Below are 21,721 nucleotides of genomic sequence, written 5' to 3' on the forward strand. Positions count from 1 at the left end.
GGCGTTGCAAAGACAGACTTTAAAAACACGTGTGCTTATCCCCGCCCCCGCTCGCAGCAGCGGGCCAATAGAAAGCTGCAGCGCCTGTTTGAGGGTCTGCGCCCACATGGAGGGTTTCATATCATCTGTCAGAGTGGAGTGGAGTGAAACCCTCCTCTCTCAAACGGACGATGAAAATTTGGCGCTGAAATTGGAACTTTTAGTGCAAAACTACACGTGTAAAAACTGTCAACTTCCTTAATTATCTATCACTGGAGTTTAAACGCCACTAAGTGAAACTAAATATTTGTCCTGTTCCTTCCTCTAAGAGTCAAGCAAATACGCCGGGAAGTAGTATGGAGTAAAAACCTACTTTGATTGTGAAATCTGTGACTTTTCCAAAACAATCATCACTGCTGGAATGATGGTAAGTGCACGCAGTGAACACAAGGTGGGAGTATGGAGCTAAAGAAAGGATGAACACACACCATACCAGTGGTGGAAGATGAAATCAGAGCCTTTACTTAAATAAAAGTACTAATACAACACTGTAAAAAAAAATACTGCAAGTTACAGTCCTGCATTCAGACCCATACTTATGTAAAAGTATGTAAGAATTATCAGCAGGTCTAAGTCCAACTTTTCATAGTGAAAACCAACCCTGTTTTCAGCTTTGTAAAGATGTATTTTCCAACAAATCCAAGAGAGTTTTTAAATAGTGTATTTAGCTTAAGAGGCAAGAGAATTTACTTAACCCATAAAGGAACTCTTCGTACTTCAGTGTATCACAAAAAAATCTAAATAAACACATTTGGACATTGTTTTCACTGGACAGGAAGTATAAATGTGTAATCTGAAGAGTAACTAGTTTACCTCTTAGATTTTGTGGAGTAGAGGTATAAAGTTGCTTGAAATAGAAATACTAAAGTAACATACCTTGAATTTGCACTTAAAGGTAATTTGCACTTATATTTACATGAGTCTATACACTGTTTTACGTTTTCACTTTAAGTACAGTACTTAAGTAAATGTACTTAGTTTCATCACATGATCGCTCTAATTCTTGGTTCAGAGTTTCATAAGGACAATACAAGTTTTATTTGTGGTAATGGATTTTATTAATTAAAATCATAAAAAAGACAAACACTGTATATAAAATCACATATAAATATATTTACAACAGCACATGAATACACTGTTTTATCACCAAAAGCTAACATGATGGGATAAGTCCACACAATATTTTAATGTATATTTTTCACACACTATTTCATACAATTTGAAAGAGTAAAGGCTGCATTTTAACTTCACTTCGATTGGAGAGAGGAATGCAAAACAAAGTTCTTCAATTCAGGCTGTATAAGACACGAGGATGGACTCCTAAAAAAAGCTGGTTGGGGTGGAAGAAGCACTACAAAAAGGTTTGACGCATCACCTCTGCAGTGATGTCAAGATTTACCTGTAAAGCGTGTCCATTTCTCTTTTTAAAAAATATTTTTGAGGACTTTTTTTTTATAGGACAACTCAAGATGTGACAGGAAAGAGCGAGAGAGAGAGGGGGAATGATATGCAGCAAAGGGCCAAAGGCAGGAGTCAAACCCAAGGCTACTGTAGAGGACTCACAGCTTCAGTACATGGGACAAACGCTCTACCATCTGAGCTACCAGACCAACATGTGTCCCTTCCTCTTGACTCATCAAATTCCTCTGTACTGAGCAGGGGCACCATCATGCTCATAGTCTTCTTCGTCTTCAGCATGTACTGGAAGCGTTACGATAGGATAGGAAAGAATAATGGCTGTATTTTTTACTTCCCTTCAAATGGAGATAGGAAAGTCAGGATGGAACTAAGCAAAACAAAGTTCTTAGAATTCAGATCACATAAGAAACAAGGTTGGACTCCTCAAATAAGTAGTGTGGCTGGATGAAGCACTACAAAAAGGTTTGATGCATCACCTCTGCAGTGATGTCAGGATTCACCGGGCAAGTGTGTCCATTTCTCTTGACTGATGGAAAGAGTGGACTGTGGGTCTGATTGCCCTCTTCAGGACGTCTTCTTCCGTCAAACTCCTCTGCGCTGAGCAGGGGCACTGGCACCCATGTCGTGTCATTGAACCGAGCGTAGTCCACCTTGTAGTGCTTCTTGCCCACTTTCAGCATGTCCTGGAAGCGTTGGCCCCAGCGGATGTCTGCAGGCATGTAGGAGGTCCGCGTCTGGTGGAGCATACCTGTAGAGTCCCCGGTGTAGGTGAAAGACACCACCAGCTCAAAGTTGTCCTCCAGCAGGTTTTCAGGGCTCAGGCTGTAGAGAGGACTGCTGGGCTCCAGCTTGTGAATAATGGTGGCCGGAGTGGCGAGGACAATGTCTCGATTCTGAATGTCCAGGTCCTGGTATGACATCACAACAGATCCCAGTGGCTTCTTCACGTGACGGACCACCATGGCGCGGACAACACCCTCTAGGATATGATTACCTCTTAAGTCCCCAAGTCGCCATGAGAGACACAGGACCCCGTCTCGCAGGTTGACCACTGCACAGTTGCTGAAACCGACCGTCTGAGCTCTCTTACGGGCAGACGCCATTTTAGTAATGACAATACCAATGACAATAGTGTCAAGGAGGCAGCTGAATACATCTTGAATTGTCACCACTATGATGGCCACGATACAGTTCTCAGTCATCCCCCTGAAGCCATAGCCAATAGTTGCCTGGGTCTCCATTGAGAACATGAAAGCTCCAGTAAAGCCACGCACGTTGTCCACACAGGGTTCATTATTTACATCATCTGTGTCCCCATTTACATACGCAATGAGCCAATAACAGAGGCCGAAAAAGAGCCAAGACAGAATGTAAGAGAGGGCGAAGATGAGCAGCATCACCCTCCAGCGGATCTCCACAAGAGTGGTGAAGATGTCCATGAGATATGGGCTCCAGTTTCCAGGGGCCTTCTGAAAAACCACAGGGAACCGGCCGTCTTTCTGCATGTAGCGAAGCCGTCTGGACTCATTTTTCATGCCCATATTGTGGATTGTAGTGTAGCGGGTATCAATGACGACCTGCTCGCCCCTTTCTGTGCTCATTATGACCAAAGCTGCCTTTCAATCTCCTGTAGAAAGACAGAGATGAGGTGGAAAATGCATTAGGGATGCAGCCAAATAAATTATTTGGGAAAGCACAAACAATGCAGTGGACACAGATATGTCTTCTGTCCCGAGTTGCTCATTATTATTCAGAAAAAGTCAGCTACATGATTACCTTGGCATGGATAAAAGATAAGCATAGATATACTTGTATGGCTTTTTGATTTTGATTTGATTTTGATGAATGCACAATAATTACATTGCAAATGAATATTAGGTTAGAAAACACAACATCTACCCAATTTAACCTGACCTCAGGTATAAACCACACCCACTTCTGGTCTTCTATCAGAATACAGATACGAATAATTTTGTTGGTTGAACAGATACAGATATAGATACAGATACAGGTACAACTAATGAGCAGGAGGGACAGTATTTTACTCATTACATGTGACTGAAATGTAAAAGGCTCTCAAACTTGTTTGTTGATCTGAACTCTTCATGTTTGAGCAGCCAGCCTCGGTCACTGTGAGCCTCGGGCTATCAGCAGCAAATGACTTGAGCAATGCCCGGCTCTAGGTGTGAAAAATGTACTTCAGGAGCACGAGTTTCTTACCAGTTGATTATTTACCAGTTCCATTACAGTCTGGACACTGTCCAAATCACTTCTGCTAAAAGCTCTCTATAAACACTTTAAGGTCTACAATAATAACCAAATGTAATCATGCAGAGTATTTTTTTTTATTTAGTTTATGTTAAAAATACTCCAACACCAAATAAGAGCTTTTCATTTTTTAAATAAATTACAGTTGTGACTCCTGGTAAGAATCATCAACAGTTATATGGGAAGTATTGAGGCAAAGGTTTTAGAAGACTATAGACATATGGATTTTAATAATTTAATCTCACTACATTTTATTTGTTAAAGTGAATCATTTTAATACTCATTTGATTCACTGAGCCTATTTTTTATTTCAGGACCCTTTTTGCTCTTCAAAAGCTCATGTTCCTTTTGAGTTAATGCAAAAGAGTTTGGTCTGAGACACCTGATATTTCTGTCCCTCGCAGGCCCACACCTAATGCAACAGGACAAAAGTTCTTCAGGCTTGACCTCGTTCAGTTATTGATCTTCACCCATGATGATGTATATAGATTTGGCAATGACCATCTGACAAGATTAACCAAGGCTTCGGGTCAGGGAAAATCTATCCCCCACATGGAAAGAACCTCTTTTTAATCAGTTTGGCTTATCTCTTTAGTTTTGAGTTTTGGCAAAGTCTGTTGCCTTCCAGATGTGACCCAGAACGACTGCAAACAGGGAGGAGGAGTCAGCAGGCTTTCTGACGAGTCCTAAACTAACTTTAAAACAAATAATGTATGGTACTTTATGTCAAGACAAAAGAAAAAAACAGGCATGGTGTTTATATAATCTGTGCCGTTACTCCTGAAGTCCAGAGAAAGTATGTCTTGGTTAATTAAGCAAAACCTCGACCTCAGTGTGCTGCAGGTATTAAGATCTTTTTTGCCCTCATGAGGGTAAATTATTATCCTCCAGCTACCTCTAACAGCTTTCACCTCCAAATGTTGCCTCAAATGTCAAACTTTAACCACACCACCATCTTTTCAGTTACACATACATACAACAACATCAGGACATTTTTATCACTTTCTTCTACTGTACTTCAGTAATCTGACAGCGGCTTGACGTGTCACTGATGAAAGGGACGCTATCATTTCTCAGCAAACTCACTCTCTGATCAGTTTTTTTTTAAAGCCGTGTGCTTCCTTATAAGAAGTCTGTCAGAGGTTTTATTGCTTAATTGAGTCACCTGAGAGCACGTAGCCGATGTTTATCTCAATTTATGATGGATGTGTTCTAACTTAACACCTTCTCTGTTTAAGTGTGCTGTCAAAACCGTAAGCTGTCTTTGTTAGTGTTTGTGCAACAGCGCAGTCTTTAAAACACAGCGTTCCTCTCGGTCAGATGACTGTCAGTCTAAATAAGATTTCACTGCAGCTTGAATTGGCTCCTGTCTGCGGGTAAACAGTAACTGAAGTCAACAAAAATACTCAGACACTGAAATAGTCAAAGATTGTGGAAATATGCACCATCATGCATGAGAAATACTGCTAAATAAACAACTCACACTAACTTCTAGTTACACAACTTCTGTGTTTCAATAAAGGCTCAGATTTGTTTTGGAGTGATGCAGTAATATTGTGGAAAGTGGAGGCTTTATTTGACAAATAAGCACAGAAAGAAAGCGAGTCAACATGCTTGTATAATTAGGTGAATACTTAAACAGTTTTCAGGCAGCGTCAGCCTGATTTCTCCACAGTGACCACTGAGTCCATGGACAAGGACAAGGGCAGGTCACAGGACAATCAGGTAAGAACAAGGGTCAGTGGTGTTGACCTGCCGACCCTCCAGCACTTGTGTGAGACAGGGTCAAAAAACAAGCAGGGAAAATTACCAAGACCAGCCTATGGCATCAAGGTATGTTTAGTTTTATCAATATTTTATCATGTCACTGAGATCTACTGACACTGCAGTCTGTGCTACACTGTGACAGCACATTACACTGAAAAGCTGGAGTCTGAATTCAAATAAATGGCATTATTCCCAAAGAATTATTGCATATATCTCCTCATACATCCCAGGATTTTATTTAGTTGGTTTTAGTTTTTTTAGATATAGTTTCTTAAGTGAGGGTTTATGATCATATGCCAACAACTTAGTCTTGACACTAGTATGGATATTGTTTTTTGGCTTCCAGCCTCTTCAATTTGAGTTGTTTATCTAACTTTTTTTCTTGTTTTGTTTCTTTTATTGTCTTTTATCATTCTTTATCATCTTTATGTTTCTCTATATATTATGTGTAATTAAACTAAGCTAAACCAAACTGTTGATGTGCTAAAACATGTTGTTATCTCTGCAAAATGCTACACGAGAAAAATACAATACAGAATATAGGAAAAGAAAAGGCACTTCTGTACTTTCATTGCATGGCATCTTTCATGATGTTTCTTCAGTTCATAGTTATACTAATAATTACTCTTACATTTGTTTGTCAAGGAATTAAGTTTTAATATGAAATTATTACAACTTGTGATATTTGTTTTCCCACCCTGCTAATATCTTGAAGTATTAGTCTGTATAAATGTGTACATATTCAGCTGCATTTTTAATTATTTAGCAACTTTAATTTATTTAGTATGAGTCTTACAGTATTTCTATTTGTTTTGCATGCTCTCTAATTATCTTTATATAACTATTCTATATTTACCATTAATTCTTATATTTGTTTATTCTGTAATAATTTGGACCTACTGGACTCCACTGTCAGTAAAAATGTTTAAAATTGTAACTTTAAGCTACTAAGAAGTAGTCTTGTAAAATCTTTGACATACTAGTCTAAAACCACAAAACTTGTCTAGTTGTTTGTGGAAACACTTTTATGTCAAGAATCTTGTTTATTACATTGAATAAAGTTGTAGTATACATACAAATCTGATAAACACAAACTGTATATCTCAATATTCAACTTACTTGCAGAGTAGAAGTAAGACTTTGTCAGGTGTCACATCAGTTCTGGTCAGCGTTAAACGATGTGTTGCCACAGTGGAAGTCACCTCTGAGTCGAACTGGTTGCAGAGTGTTAATGGGGGCCGTCCTGGTCCTGAGGCAAAGTCCTGTTTTCTTCTGATATCGCAGCAATCACTTCCTTCTAAATCCTTATTGGACAATCTGGAAGAATTTATGACCTATGGAATATTTTAGAGCCTCCTCTGGACAAAAACATCAAATGTCCTCTGAATTGTTTCGGCATCATGACAGGGAGGTTGTGTAACTTCAGCGGCCTTCCACGATATGATAAAGGCAGAGAAATATTGATGATTCATCGCAGGTTATTTTTGCTGCTATGTATATTTGAGTTATTTTCCTTTGGATTTCCATGATTCATTAGACAGAAAGTTAACCTTTGCCCCATCAGGTGGAGTCATCTGTCATTGGCACAAGGATTTTCTTTGTCTCAGTCGTCCTCAATTTGGTTGTGATAAGACATGAAAGATCACAGCTGAACCGCCAGGACACACGGACTTTAAAACTACATTTATTGCCGTCATAAGGGCATCCAAAGCCGTTAAAAAACAGGTCGACGACACCAAAACAACCGTGTTGTGTTTTTAAAAATAGAACATGACCCTCATTCTCCCCTGAAACCTGCCTGATTCACCTGAAGACGTGTAAAGACAGAGATAAGAGACATTCCTCTAAGAGATAACCTGCAAGAACAGTTCACCAGTCTGTCATTAGGCAGCAGAAAGAAAATAGTATTACTTCCTTTTACGTAATAATACACACTAAACTGTGGAAGTACTGGTCAGTAGATTGATTTATTTATTGATTGAAGTGTCCAGCACCACGTGGCTCTACAGCAACATCCAACATGATCATGTAACGGATTGTGATTTACAATTTCAGAAGAAAACAAATCAAGAAATGAGATTTAGATGACAGAATGTGAAATAAACAGGTCTATATATATATATATATATATATATATAGTACACTGAAAAAAAAATGTAATTTAAATCTTGACCAGACTGGTAAGGAAACTTTTATCACTTAGATAATAGTTGCATAATCATTAGTTCTATAAACAAAATGAGTGCTACAATATTTGTCAAGAAAATGAAAGTAACAGCTGTTGCTGTCAGCAGAAAAACAACATTGAAAAACAGCAACATGTTGCAAGTCACTGTGTTTGAGTGTGACTAAGGGTTATGCTGTGCGTAGTATAAACCAGGCTGGATTAAAGAGGTAAAGATGTTTTAGCATGAGTCTGAGGTGGGAGGGACAGGGGAGGGCCATCTTATCTTAATTCATAGTGGTCTTTATATTGTGAGAGGACAGTGATTTGATATATGAGCCAAGAAAGCAGAAATATGCTCCAAACATGGGTGAACATTCTTAAAACCTGAAGCAAATAGAAAAAGACCAGAAGGTGATAACCTCAGACCTGACTGATAATGATCAGGTCAATCAGGTATGACACATATGCAGCATATTCAAGATAAAACGCCTGTTTCTCAGTGGTCCAATAGTCAAGAAGAATGAAGAAAAAAGATTTAAAATCATTTCAAAATCCCTTTTTCATAAGACACTTTACTTGACTGAAGACAAACCAATAGCTCCAGCTGTGTGCACCAGTATACTTTGGACTAGTTTTTCAAGTCTCTGCTGTTAAAAGCTCCATAAAAACATTTATTTTAATCTAGAGTCCAGGCTGATTTTGGCTTTCTAGGAATTCCTTTTTTTCTTTGTTAAAGGATAACTGCAGAATTTTTAAACCGAGGCCCTGTTTTTGGGGTCACTGCCGATCACATAACACTTTGGTCCATGTTATATGAAGATTCTCATTAGCTTTATATAACCTAATGAGCTTGTGAGTATATTGGGTATAGTACAAAAATGAGAAAACGTGAATTCATCACACAGCTGTCAAAACAAAGTGTTTTTAATCCTGCGAGGGGACACGCCTTCCCTCGACTGCACCTAAACCACAGCAGCCTCCAGTCTTTGTTCTGCACCCATGACTGGGAGACAAAACTCATGTCTCCGTTATTGTCTGCTTCAGCTCACTGTCCTGTATGACAGCCACAGAGCCTTTATAATGCAGAGTAGCTTAATGACAGATAGCAGCTGGAGCCTCCTGAATCTGCGGGCAGGTAAACAGACAGTGAGAGTAATTGCCTTTATGTTCAGAGTGTTTACACAGGATCACTGAGGAAACACTGAGCCCTCATTGTAATTAATCACACAATGGTATTCTTACACACCATTGTGGAACAGTCATATTGTCTCATGGTGTACCTCTGTGTTGAATATGTAGTTAAACGTCACAGAAAGGCCTATTTAAGTGTCAAGTCAGGCTGAAACCTAAAGACAGAGGCAACGACGGGTGGTAAAAAAGAAAATACCACAAAGCTGTCAGTCCGTAATCAGTCATACGGGAAACTAACAGTCTCATTCCTGCAATGATGGAGTCAGAAATGCTGAGATTTCTCACCTGCAGTCTGTGGAAGGCAGTCTTCTTACTGAGTCTACTAACAGCAGGTGAATATAACTTTTATATTTTCTGACAATATTCAAAGCTCTGCTTCATATTTATGTTGTAATTCCAGGATGTGGACATGCTGGCTCCACCTGCAAAACTCGCCGGTGTTTGGCTGAAATGTTGATCAAAAACAAATATGTATCTCAGCCACAGTATGAAAATTGCACCCAACTGATTTATGTGCCATTAATGGAATACCAGACACTGTCAGTTGTAAGTATTGTCTAATACAGTTATATAATGGAGATAACAGAGAATTGCTTTTGTTGTTTCTCCTGTTAGACCTCTCATGACCTGAAGTAAACTTGATCATTTTGATTATTATCCTCTGTATTGTTGTCATTTACAGGACATGCATTCAAAACCTAAAGCTGCTACAAAGAGTTTTTAACTATTAAACAGTCTCAATTTAATACTGATGCCTCTACATAAGATACAGAAGGCTATTTCCATAGTTACCCTTAAAGCCTGACACCATATCAGATTATCTTTGAAATAAGATTAAATGAGCCTGTGTTTACATTTTTCCAGTGATAGTTCACCCAAAAATAAAAATTCAGTCATTATCTACTCACCCTCGTGCTGATTGAAGGCCAGGTTTGTTTTTTTTTAAGTCAACCAAACACTGCTGGAGTTTCACACCAGTTTTCAAACGGAAAAAAACAACCAAAAATTGAAATGTCTCCACACTCTTCGTCTGCCATAAGTCTCCTAAAGCCCTGATATGCCGTCCACTTGCGAGTACACACCATCACATCACACAGTGTGCATGTACACCAAAAAATGGCTAAGGAGCTGAGCTAACACAGCTAATGATTTATACTGAAGAGCTTAGGCTAAATAAATGTAAACGTAACGTAAATGATGTCTTCCAAGTCAACTTATCAAGTTGGTGCTTTAGGAGAGCTAGATTATACCAGACAGGGAGGGGTGTTGTTTTATTTTTCATTTGAAGACTGGTTTATATAGTTTGGGGGATTCTGCAATGCTGTTTTCCTCTCAAACTCCAGTGGTGTTTTGTGGACAAAAAAACTAAACCCAACCTTCAGTCAGCATGAAGGTGAGTAGATAATGAATGAATTTTCATTTTTGGATGAACTATCCCTTTAAAATGAGTAGTGCAACCCTGATTCTGTTAAAGTTGGGAGGTTGTGCAAAACATAAATAATAACGTGTCACCGCATCCCTGATGTTTACCCTTTGTTGATGTGAACCTGCTGAATATATGCTGAGAATGTGTTGTGATAATTTTGTTCATATTTTGCCTATCCTCATTTATTATCTTTTTTTTTTTAACAGGACACAAAGAATCTCCGCCTAAATAGCCGTCTGCAAGCTGTACTTGTAAGCTTCAGGATATTTATAAAAGCACAAAAAGAAACAAAGAGTATGTTTCAGTTGTATTAATTTTGATTTTGAACCACAGCAATGGACAGATCAGGAGTTGGCATGGAACACCTCAGTTTACCAGTATGATGAAGTGGTCCTGCCCGTGGAAAAAGTCTGGACCCCAGAGCTCCATGTGACAAATGGGTCAGTCGGTTACATGAAAGAGCCACCAGCTGTCTTATTTATCTAAGTTCAGTTCATTCATCAGACGCATGTGTGTCGTCTCTCACCTGTGTAGAATAGTAACAACCATGAAGCACAGCTCCCGTGATCTGCTGGTGTACAGTAACGGCACAGTGAGGCACACTGTGATCATAAACGCAGAGGTGAACTGTGAAGTCAACCTGTTCAACTATCCCTTTGCTGCTGATGACTGTCCCGTCGCCATCCAAACATGGGCCACTAAGGGTGAGCTCAGCACTTCACTAATACAAATAATATACAGTATTCTATTCAGAAATGTATTTTAGCTTTTTGTGATTCTTGTGATCAGAAGAACAAGTAAAAAAAACAAAAACTTGCAAGTGAAAAAAATAATATTGAGGATTATTATCAGCCCTTTCAGGACAAATCCTCAGTTTACTTTTAAATACAGTGATATGTGCATAACTGACATGAATTCAGAGCAAACAATATTAAAATGGTAGTCTACTGACTTTACAAATCATATTACATTTATGGGTATTAGGGGGCACCATGCATCTAGTAAAAAAATGTCAAAGAAGTCTAACATTATTTAAATTGAACATTAACTTTCTAGCTTGCTAACTGTGAGAAAAATGTGAGAAAAATGTTTAAAATCAAAAGTTTAAGTTTTGCATGAGAAACTCTTTAAAATAAAAGTTTAAAAAAAATACTCTGCAAGTTACTTCTTTACATTTTGGAAAGTATTTTTCCTGAATAATAACAAGCAAATTTGGACAGAATAAATATCTATTTCTGTTACATTATTTGTGCTTTCCCAAATGATATTCAGATTCAGGTGGATCCTAGTAAGGTCTTTTAAATATGCTTCAGCTAACATGATCACTGGATAAAGGGAAAGAGAAATGATTGAATATTAGAGGAGGAGCCTCGGTGTGATGATGAAAAATGCGGACAGATATGTGTCTTGCTGCTTGAAGGAGCTAAAAGCTGAATTTCTATAAAGACCTTTGTGACTCCAGAAGGAGCTGCACAAAGTCTACAAGAAGATGAAAATGTCAAAAATCTGGAGGTGTGGTATCAAAATGAGCTTAACAGACCTCTAATCATCATCTCTGCTTGAGGTAAACAGTTGCTGCTAGTTTACCATATTGCATTGTGGGTAATGTAGGCACAGTTTTTGCAAGAAGTATGCATGGATTTAAAAAGAAAGGATGACATCTCTGGTTCTGCTGGATCACTTTAGATCTTTTTTTCTTTTTTGCCCATCATGAGTTTGACATCGTTGTGGCAGTGCAATGCTAAATCCATGGAACGACTTCATTTGTTTCAGGATGTGGCACAGAGCTGGTACTGGGTGAACTGAGGTTGGCTGATGGCACCCATGGAGATTGGAAAACTGAGAGGGTGATCTACCAGAAAAAAAGAGATGACCGCAATTACATCATGGTGTGTTCATTAACGTGTGAAATTAAGGTTTATTCTCAAAGTAATGCTTCACCAAACCCCTGCAATGGTGATATTAACCTAACTTTTCCCAAAGAAAACTATATTTATACTCATGTGACATAATCCTCTTAATGGGTATTTCCACTGAACATTGCCCAAATAAACAACATTCCTTTACTTCAGTCATAGTAGAAAATGACACAGCCAGGAGTAAAGACACTGAAACAAGCATTTTCCTCTATATGTTCCACTCTGTCTGCCGTACTCCTCAGGTGTCGCTGAGGATCAAATATCTCAACCCCATCATAACATTACTGCTGCCCACCATTCTGATCGTCCTGGCCGATGTGGTCAGCTTCGCTCTGCCGCTGGGAGGCGGCGAACGCAACTCTTTCAAGGTCACTCTGGTGCTCAGCTTCACCATGTTCCTCATCATCCTGAATGACGAGCTCCCTGGAGACAGCCAGTGCAGCCCCATCATCCGTCAGTCACACCTGCAGTCACACTCTACACACCAACCCCAGTATGTGAGCAGCATCACAGTTTGAGTCACTGACCGTCTGTTTGCCTGTCTGCACTGCAGGAACCCACTTCTGTATTTGCCTGGTCTTAATGGTGTTGAGCATGTTGGTGTCCCTGGTGCTGACACGGCTGGCCAAAGATGGCACCTTGATCTTCTGCTGCTGTACCAAAGCGTCAGTCCCGGGAAACACAGGAAACAGGCCAGAGGAGAAACAGGATGAAGGTGAGGAAGACCATGAAGCAAATACTGCATGTGTTGAGTTTGTGCTGCAATACTTGATGCTCAGTGTGGAAGCCCATTTACACCAATGTGTTGACAAAAAGTATTCTGTAAGTCAGTCTGATGAGAAACCTTGAAATAATGACTTATTAATCTAAAACCAATTACGCACTTGTCTCAAAATAACGAGAACTTTGGATGAAAGTTTAATGTTGACTTACAGCCTCCCTTCTTCATCACAGGCTTCCATAACTTACAAAATCTTGTTGCTCTGCTTCGACCCCTACAGAAGCCAAAGCTGATGTCAGTGTCATTCAGCTGAATGATACAGAGGAGCACCGTCGAATGCTCAGAAAGGTGGTCAACTTCCTGGAGGGTCTTGATGCAAAGGAACTGGAACGTGAGAGAAATCAGAAGTTTGCCAACACGGTGGACAAGACATTTTTCTGGTTCTATTTAAGTTGTGGCATCATATACTTTTGTGCCATGACATATGTGATGGTGAATTATACATGTACAGTTGATCATTTTGATTTCTGGCACGAATAAAAGTGCTGTCTTTTTTCTGGTTTTACAGGCTGCATTATAGTAAAGTGGTTATATTCTATTCCAGCTGTTTTATCATTTACATTTTCACATTTAGTCGTTATATCCCAATTATTAATGTGTGTTTGTTTTTTTTAATCAAGAAGCTCATTGTGTTCATATTATGTGGAGGCACCAATAGTCATCTCAGCAATATTATCAATATATCAATATCAAGGTGTTGGTCAAAATTTACTTTAAGTAGTCATTCTGCAGTGAAATTGTCCCTGTCGGTGTGTTAACATTTGTGTATGTTGCATTTTACTGCTGTAGATGTTTAACGTTGTGTTAATTTTAACTACTTTATATACTATTGGTTAGTTTGATCTATGCTATGCATCATATTCTATAAGATCATGTTTGCACTATTTGAGAATTTACAGAATGTTAATTCAGAGAAAATGTGTACAACAAACATATTGAGATATTATCAATAAGCCACATCGTCCATCCCTACTTCTCATTCATTATAGTATGTCAAATTTTGCTGATTTGTACTTGTAGTTCATCTCACAATGTCTGATAGAAATGTGTTTGCATATTTCTGAAAATCAAACAAATAAATTAACTCACTCACTCTTCCATCTGAGTCACATAATGTATTTACTCTAGGTTTATGAAATTATTATTTAAAGCTACTTTTTATTTTATGTTTGCCAGTGATATTTCAGACTTGTATTGCAGTGTTCCAGGACTGCAATACAAGGGCGCTTATAATACAGTATGTCCATAAAAATACAAACATATTAAATACAAGGAAAGACAAATGGAAATAAAGCTGCAAGCAGCATTGAACGGGTCCTCACACTCATGCCCCCCTGGGGCTGATTGAATCATTTATCACAGCAACTTCCTGTTTCATGGCGAAACATCAAAACCCCACATGATGCCACAAAACTTCAACAATAGCTAAATCTTTTAATAACTGATGACAAAGTAGTCTGCATGGCACACACCAATTCTGAAGTCAATCTAATTAATTCTGTAGGAAGAGTTTGTTCAAACACAGTCATGGAAAATGTCAAAATTGACCACTTAAATATTTAATTTCTATAGTCTGGCAAAACATTATACAGGCATTCAAAAGCTGGTATCTGCAACACTAAAAAAGCAAAAACTTTTGGTGTCAAAACGTTTAAAGGGACATTCATCTCCAAATTCAAATATTCATTTGTCCAACTATTTATCCAGCTAGATAGCTGATGTTCAGATGTTCCTCTGTTGCCACCTAGTGGTTAAATCACTCACTGCAGACAGTCCACATTAAAACAGACTTCTGAAACTTGTTAAACCACTAGGACACCCTTTTGTTACTCTTATGTACAGTTTGGTATACATTTAATTTAGATGACATAATCACAGTAGATGCTCAATTAATGTGTTTACAGTGAGACATAAGGATGGTGCTGATAATTACATTTATTGTTATATTTTATTTTTTGTAAAAACACCAACAATTTCACAGAGGTTCTGTGTAAATGATCAGTTTTCATATAAAATATAACCCAACTAGCAGCATTTCAAAACATTTAAACTTTAAAACTTCTCCCACCCCTACAATCTAATTTCTAATAATAAATAAATTGATCAAAACAATAGTACATAAAGCAATAGTATAACTTTAATGTCCACAACCCTGATTTAAACAAAAGGCACATTAAACCTTTCTCACAGCAGTCATGTCGACACAAACTAGTAGGTTAAACACAGGTGTTATTTATGATGCTAATTAAGATTCCATTCAGGTCAAAGAGAGTCGGGCTGCTGCTGCTGTACATGTTGGCTCACCTATCCAACACGGCCTTAATTAGTATCACTGCTAACACCTGTGTTGACCTATTTAATATCAATATGGCTGCTATGAAAAAGGTCTTCAAGGTAACAAATCTTTTTACATTTATAAATGCTGGTTGCAGGGCTGCGCTGTCAAAAGTCACAAAAGTAGGTCAAACTCAAGCTGCACCTAAAACAGGTTTAATTCCTTAATTTTTATCAATGAAACTTCCCTGAAGTTAGTGCATTGTTTTGGTCCAAATACCCTCAGGATTCAGGCATTTAAAGACCTCATTAACTTATTTAACTCCTACAAGGGAGCAGTGAAAATATAACTCTCCCTGCAATCTGCACAGCCAAAATACCTCATTTATTAAATTTCATTTGCATGAAATTTATTATCAAAAGCAGCTATATTGGATTTTACTTGAATTATTGGAAAAGTTTGAATTCATCAGTCAGTGAATTCAGAGGAAACAATTCATACAAAATTATTTTTACCAGAAACTTCATTGAAATTACAAAAAACTATATACCGTGAGAAAGAGCAGACATTTCAACAGTAATCAAGAAAATTTCTACCTTCCAAAACCAATATCACCATACTAGTATGGAGCATGCCAGAAAAATATTTACCCTGCATTCAAAATTTTATACTTTTTCTTTTTACTTTTAGTACATGCTGCAGATGCCCTTACAACATCTGTTGCATGAAGTACTCCAACAGTTCGGACATACTACCTTCTCATCACATTAGGCTTGTTTGAGATGAACTGCACTTCACCTGGAGAACAGACGAGACCAGGCGGCCGCAGCTGCCTGTAGTCTGCAGACCACATTCAGATAATAAGAGCTGAAGAAATAAAGTATGCGTTGTTGATCGCTGATGAAGTTGAAGAACAGAGATTTCCCAACTCTGTTCTTTTTGTCTGCCGATCAGAGCCAGTCAGCTCAGTGATCAGATGACAGTCAGGCATTTGCAGCTGGTGGAGAGCAACTGTAACACCTGGCTCTAAAACCGAGGACACCTTGTACACACATACTTATGCATGACATCTTACAGAAGACCGACAGAAATCTAACCAGCATGCATTGTGTGGTGATCACTGCTGATCAATCCTGCACAGGCCTGACTCATCTCGAACCAGCCGAAATGCAGTATGCCAAAAAAAAACAGGACATCCATCTAAATCTGGTTGCATTTTGCAGTATGCAAACCAGCATGCTTTTCTGACTATTCTGACCAACAATCCTCTCTGATGGGTGCATGAGCAAGAGGGTCAAAGTTCAGGCTGCTGTGAGGGCAGTTGCAGCACTAAAAGTAGAAAGAAAAAACATGCAATTTGGAATGCAGCAAATGTGTTGCAATACCATTACTACCATACAGTTTGGTATGCCAGAAAAAGATTATGTCCTAATACATAGTATGTAAAAGGCAGTATGCCAAAAATACTGAGATGTACTGCTGCAGCCAGCATACTTTTTTGGCTTTTGTGACCCACAATCCTCAGCACAATGGAATATGCAGCACATTGACTGAGAGCACAGACAGAGATCTCATTAGCCGAAATCACATACTTTTTCATTTGACTTTAAACTTGCTACTAACTGTGATGGCTCTATGAGTAAGCGGGTCAAAATTTAAGGTTTAATGTTAATGAGGAAGTAGTATGTCCAAATTATACATGCATGCTGCATGCAGCAATACATACTTTATAATGGCAGTATGTACTAAAAGTCAAAAGAGAAAATATATGAGTCAGAACACAGAGTCAATGTGTCCTTTCAGCGCTGCACTCGCAGTGGTCATCACTTGTCCTCTTCGATCTCAAGGTGTCTCTGTTTTCTTCATCGCCTTTAGTGAAAAAAAAAAAAAGAAAGTAGAAAAGTTAATGCATCATGTCACTTAAAGACAAAAATTTAAGGAGAGAAGTATGATTACTTTTCACATACCTGTTTAAAAATCTGGACACCAAGATAGTTCTTTGCCATGTTTCTCAGATTGGACTTTCCACCCACCTTACACCTGACATACCCGTACAGGTTGGCCCATTGCAAAACCAGGCCCATGATTACTACAGCCTGCGGGGCACACGTCACAAACAGGAATGAGCCAACAATTAGCAGCTAATTAGACAGAAAATTGACATTCACTTCTAAAAACACAGAAAACTGACCAGCCATTTAATCTTGAAAGAGAAGATGGTACTGAACAAAAACATGACCCAGAAGACAGGACACACAATGAGCCCGAGCCAGAAGATCCGTGACTCAGCGCTGGACGTTGTGTTCAGACTGGGTGTCTGTGAAGACACAGAAACAACATGATATTCAATAATAATCCAAGACGCAAAAATCTGTTAAAAGTGTTTTGAAATGAATGTCCCCATTGTGCCACATGATATATCTAAGAGAGGACAATGCTGCTGTTCTATGTTACAGTATCTTCAATTGTGCAGTAAGGTCAAGCTGCTACATTACACTAGAAAAGTGGCTAGAAAATATTACATTATTAAACTGGCATTTAAAAAATGGTGTAAGGTGTCATTAATCTGTGAAACTGTAGATGCACCATATTTTCTAAAAAATTAAGTTGCCACGTGTTGCCATTTAATATCCCCCGTTTTACTGAGATCTCTAATTCTTTAACTCTAAAAAGGAAACGTGATAAGACTGTTTATCTAAGAAAGAATGTTTTTCTTGATGTTGTTTGTCCAAATAGGTGTCATGCACCAAGGAGGCCAGCTTTATTAAAGGACCAGTGTGTAAGATTTATGGCTGAATATAATATGCATAAGTATGTTTTCGGGGGTGCGTCATCACCTGAAAATAAGAACGGTTTTATTTTACTACGTTTTTACCACTTTTTTTAGAAGGCAAGTTGCAATCTAAATCTGTCACACTGGTCCTTTAATTAGAAAACTTTTTTTAAGATGTACCTGATGAGCTTCTGCTTACCTTCTTTGCCTCAAACACCCAGTGGCTCCTTCCATCCTCATCCACTTGATTCCACCACCGAAGGCCCACCAACAATCTGCCAGACACGTTCTGGAGGGCAAAAAAGGAATCTGTTAATGAAATCCTGGTCATTTGATTTGATTCTATCATTAACAGCACATAACAAACCTGTCTAAATATTTACACAACAAAACAAACAAAACAACCTCAGATTCAATCTACCATTAGACACGGACGCTCAAAGATAAAAAATATAAAATAAAATAAAACAACTGAGAAATAATAATTGAGAAAATAATTTCACAGATTAATCTGGGACATGAATACTGGTGATGTTGTGAACAAAACCTGAAGCTCAACACAGGATGGTTGATTAAACGTAACCTGACCTCCTCACCTTGACAGTCCAGAAGTCACATGACAACAGGAGGATGATGGTCACCATGCAGACGATGAAACGCCCGCTGAGGATATCGCACAGTAAGTAGACCAAGATGGCACTCGTCCGGAAGAAGAGATGGAAGAATGTGACCAGCGGATGTCTGAAACACAGATGGTCACATTTCTATTTATAGTTAAACAAAATGTTTATACATGACAGGTTAAATAGGATGAGTGGTGGAGGTAATATTCACATGTTTTACTTAGGTTAAAAAAAAAAAAACTTATACCACACTGTAAAAAAATATTCTGGTACAAGTAAAAATCCTGCATTGAAACTGTTACTGTTGAACTGTTAAAAATGATGAACTAACTTAAAGTATTAAAAGTAAAGGACCTCAGTGTGGCTGTTATATTATTATGTCTAACATAATTTATTAATTATTCCTCATTTATATGAAAGCAGGTTAAGATGGAGTTTTTTTTTATAGGACAGCAATTAATTATTATTCCATTATCTGCTGATTATGTTCTCCATTAATCAACTGATTGTATGGTTTGTAGAAATTCTGAAAATAGTGAGAAATGTTGTCACAATTACCCAGATACCAAAGCGATGTCTTCTCAATGCTTGTTTTGTTCAACCAAGAGTCCAAACCTCAAGATTTTTCCAGTTTAATTAAAATAATTAAAATATTCCAAAGGAAGAGCAGCAAAACCTCACTTTTTTTTTTTTTTGCATTTTCTGCCATTTGAGTAATTCATTAATCCACTAATCATATTAGATGTAGTTTAATTTGTAATAAGGCATAATTTTTTAACAAATTCTTCTTAATGATAAAATATAGGGCTGCACAATTTAACACAATATTATCAAAACTGCAATACAGTTAGTTAGAAAACAGCATCATAATGAAGAACTGTTGTGCTGCAGAGATGCCCTGACCTACACATCTGGCTCTCCAGATGTAAGAAAACATATTTGTCTGGTGCAGACCCTGACAAATGTCACGTCATCATCATGATTTACTTCCTTTCAGTGAAAATAAAAACTGTAACGAGGACAAACTAGATGTTAAAATATGATAAGGCGATAAATACAGTGAAGCAAACCGTAGAATATTTCATTCTGAGATGCAGTTACTTAGAAAGTGGCATGGAAAGAAAGGGAAGTCTATGAGGACCTAACATTTGTACTTTCGTGCAGTATCTGAGTAAATGTACTTAGTTACATTCCACCAAGTGCTCGCGAAACTTTGCCGCAACCACAAAAGTATCAAATCTTACCTCATGTTGGACTTTCTTTGCCTGATGCTGTCGTCATCTTCACCGAAAAGAGGAGCTTCTGAGTCCTGAAAACACAAACGGACATTAGCAGGTAAAGGCTAATCCTGCACGCGCACACAGAGACAAATATCTTTTTAATTTGAGATTCAGATCTGAAGAGTCACGAGTATCAAAGTCGAAAATATCGATTCAGACGCATTACATTACATTCAAAAACAAATACTATTTCTGAGTATTAAAAAAAAACTACATTTAAGATCGCTCACCTGTCTCTGCATTTTGACACCTTGCGCTTTATTTCCTGGTGACGTGGTTGTAAACACAACCGTGTGCTGAGGACCCCAAGCAGGTGTGGCTTTAACTTTGCCTGACTCAAAGGTAAGGCTTAATTAATAGCAATGTGTGTCGTATGTCATTCTTATAACGTTAATTATTGTGTTTATTTCAAGCGAGTAAACTCTTCCAGAAGGAAAGTATTTCTTTAGTGACACTTCGGCCAGGCTTTGCCAAACTAAGTCCCCCAAAAGATGATTAGGACTTAAACTAACAATTATTTTCATTGGGATATAAATGGCTACTGATTCTTTTCTTGATGAAAGTACATTTCGGTTTAAATTGTGGAAAATGCTCATAAGGATTTCTTCAAGGACAGATTGGAGAAATAAAACCAGCTAAACTGAAATTCTGGAACCAAAACATGAAAATGTTGTCGAACTATTGGTAAATTTTCTACCAGACTAATCAGTCAATAGTAGTTCAAAGATTTGTTTATTTTAAAAAACAGCTACAACTAGCTAGCAATTTACTTAAAGATGCCTTTTTTTAAAACTTCTTTTTACTATAGTTTTTGCATTAGGTCAACTAGTACAAATTCATTTACTGCAACTCATAATAATAGAGTTGCAGCGATTAATCAATACTTGTCAACTATTAAATTAATCAGCAACTATTCTGAAATTCAAATTTTCTGATTTCATGTTCTTAGATGGAACATCTTTGGGTTGTTGACAAAACCAGACATTTTAGGACACCCCCTTGAGCTTTGGGAAGCAGTCATCAATACATTTTTTATCATTTTCTTATGTTTAACAACTAATCTATCAAGAAAATGATTGACAGGTTAAGAGATAATGAAAATAATTATCACTTGCAGCTCTAAATAACAATATTAATTGGAGACACAATGAATGATTCTCTTTTACTCAGTTTATTACATTGCTTGTTTTTATTTTGTGCGTACAGAAGCTAAAGCATAAAACGAGCAATGCAAGATCACATTTAATTATTTTTTAATCTCTGAAAATAACATTTTGAACATTGTCACATATACAGATTTTATGAGAGACACTGAAGAGATGATATTTGTCAGTCAAATCTACTTCACAGATTTAAAAACAAATAACAAAGCATCATCAAAACAGACTACAATTTGTACAAAACAGTTTTATATTGACAAAACAGTTGGCTGTTCACATGATATACTCTTTCAGCATTATGAGCAGCGGTGCTGACAACCTGTACTCAAGTACAAGTACTGTTGTATTAATGAAATATTATTATGTAAAAAAAAAAAATACTTCTAAAAAAACATTCATAATATTAGTCATTTCTTAACAGTTGATGTTTAATTTATTATCAATAATAGGCATTCAAACGAAAGCGGTTACTATTTCAGAAATTAAATCTTCAGTCTAAATTACTCCCAGCTTCTGTGTCTGGTCACCATTCTGGTCAGTGTGTCTGCTGCAGCAGGAATTCATCCTTATGTCATGTTTTCATAGGCTCATTTGTGTTTGGACAGCCTAACTGGCTTAGAAAAATGCAGATGA

General features: G+C 37.7%; 3 protein-coding genes across 3 annotated transcripts; 1 reads left to right on the plus strand and 2 right to left on the minus strand.

Moving 5' to 3' along the window:
* Positions 1 to 1,468: 1,468 nt before the first annotated feature.
* LOC146309456 (inward rectifier potassium channel 16-like) lies at positions 1,469 to 6,769 on the minus strand. Its single transcript, XM_084743966.1, has 2 exons — positions 6,613 to 6,769; positions 1,469 to 3,085 (listed from the first exon to the last, which is right to left on the minus strand). The coding sequence occupies exon 2, from the start codon at positions 3,057 to 3,059 to the stop codon at positions 1,911 to 1,913; it is 1,149 nt and encodes a 382-aa protein (XP_084600092.1). The 5' UTR covers positions 3,060 to 3,085; positions 6,613 to 6,769; the 3' UTR covers positions 1,469 to 1,910.
* A 2,326-nt stretch (positions 6,770 to 9,095) lies between these two features.
* On the plus strand, positions 9,096 to 14,044 carry LOC146309457 (5-hydroxytryptamine receptor 3A-like). Its single transcript, XM_084744338.1, has 9 exons — positions 9,096 to 9,183; positions 9,252 to 9,397; positions 10,484 to 10,528; positions 10,611 to 10,717; positions 10,812 to 10,981; positions 12,051 to 12,166; positions 12,439 to 12,649; positions 12,750 to 12,911; positions 13,198 to 14,044. The coding sequence occupies exons 1-9, from the start codon at positions 9,105 to 9,107 to the stop codon at positions 13,455 to 13,457; spliced, it is 1,296 nt and encodes a 431-aa protein (XP_084600464.1). The 5' UTR covers positions 9,096 to 9,104; the 3' UTR covers positions 13,458 to 14,044.
* A 2,942-nt stretch (positions 14,045 to 16,986) lies between these two features.
* Positions 16,987 to 20,221, minus strand: LOC146309458 (Golgi apparatus membrane protein TVP23 homolog B). Its single transcript, XM_084744943.1, has 7 exons — positions 20,159 to 20,221; positions 19,893 to 19,957; positions 18,622 to 18,766; positions 18,225 to 18,314; positions 17,444 to 17,569; positions 17,220 to 17,348; positions 16,987 to 17,121 (listed from the first exon to the last, which is right to left on the minus strand). Exons 1-7 carry the CDS (start codon positions 20,168 to 20,170, stop codon positions 17,095 to 17,097), a joined length of 594 nt encoding a protein of 197 aa, XP_084601069.1. The 5' UTR covers positions 20,171 to 20,221; the 3' UTR covers positions 16,987 to 17,094.
* Between the last annotated feature and the right edge of the window lie 1,500 nt (positions 20,222 to 21,721).

The sequence above is a fragment of the Lutjanus erythropterus genome, chromosome 19, assembly GCF_056507025.1.
Source record: "Lutjanus erythropterus isolate fLutEry1 chromosome 19, fLutEry1.hap2, whole genome shotgun sequence".
NCBI classification, from domain to species: Eukaryota; Metazoa; Chordata; class Actinopteri; order Lutjaniformes; family Lutjanidae; genus Lutjanus; species Lutjanus erythropterus.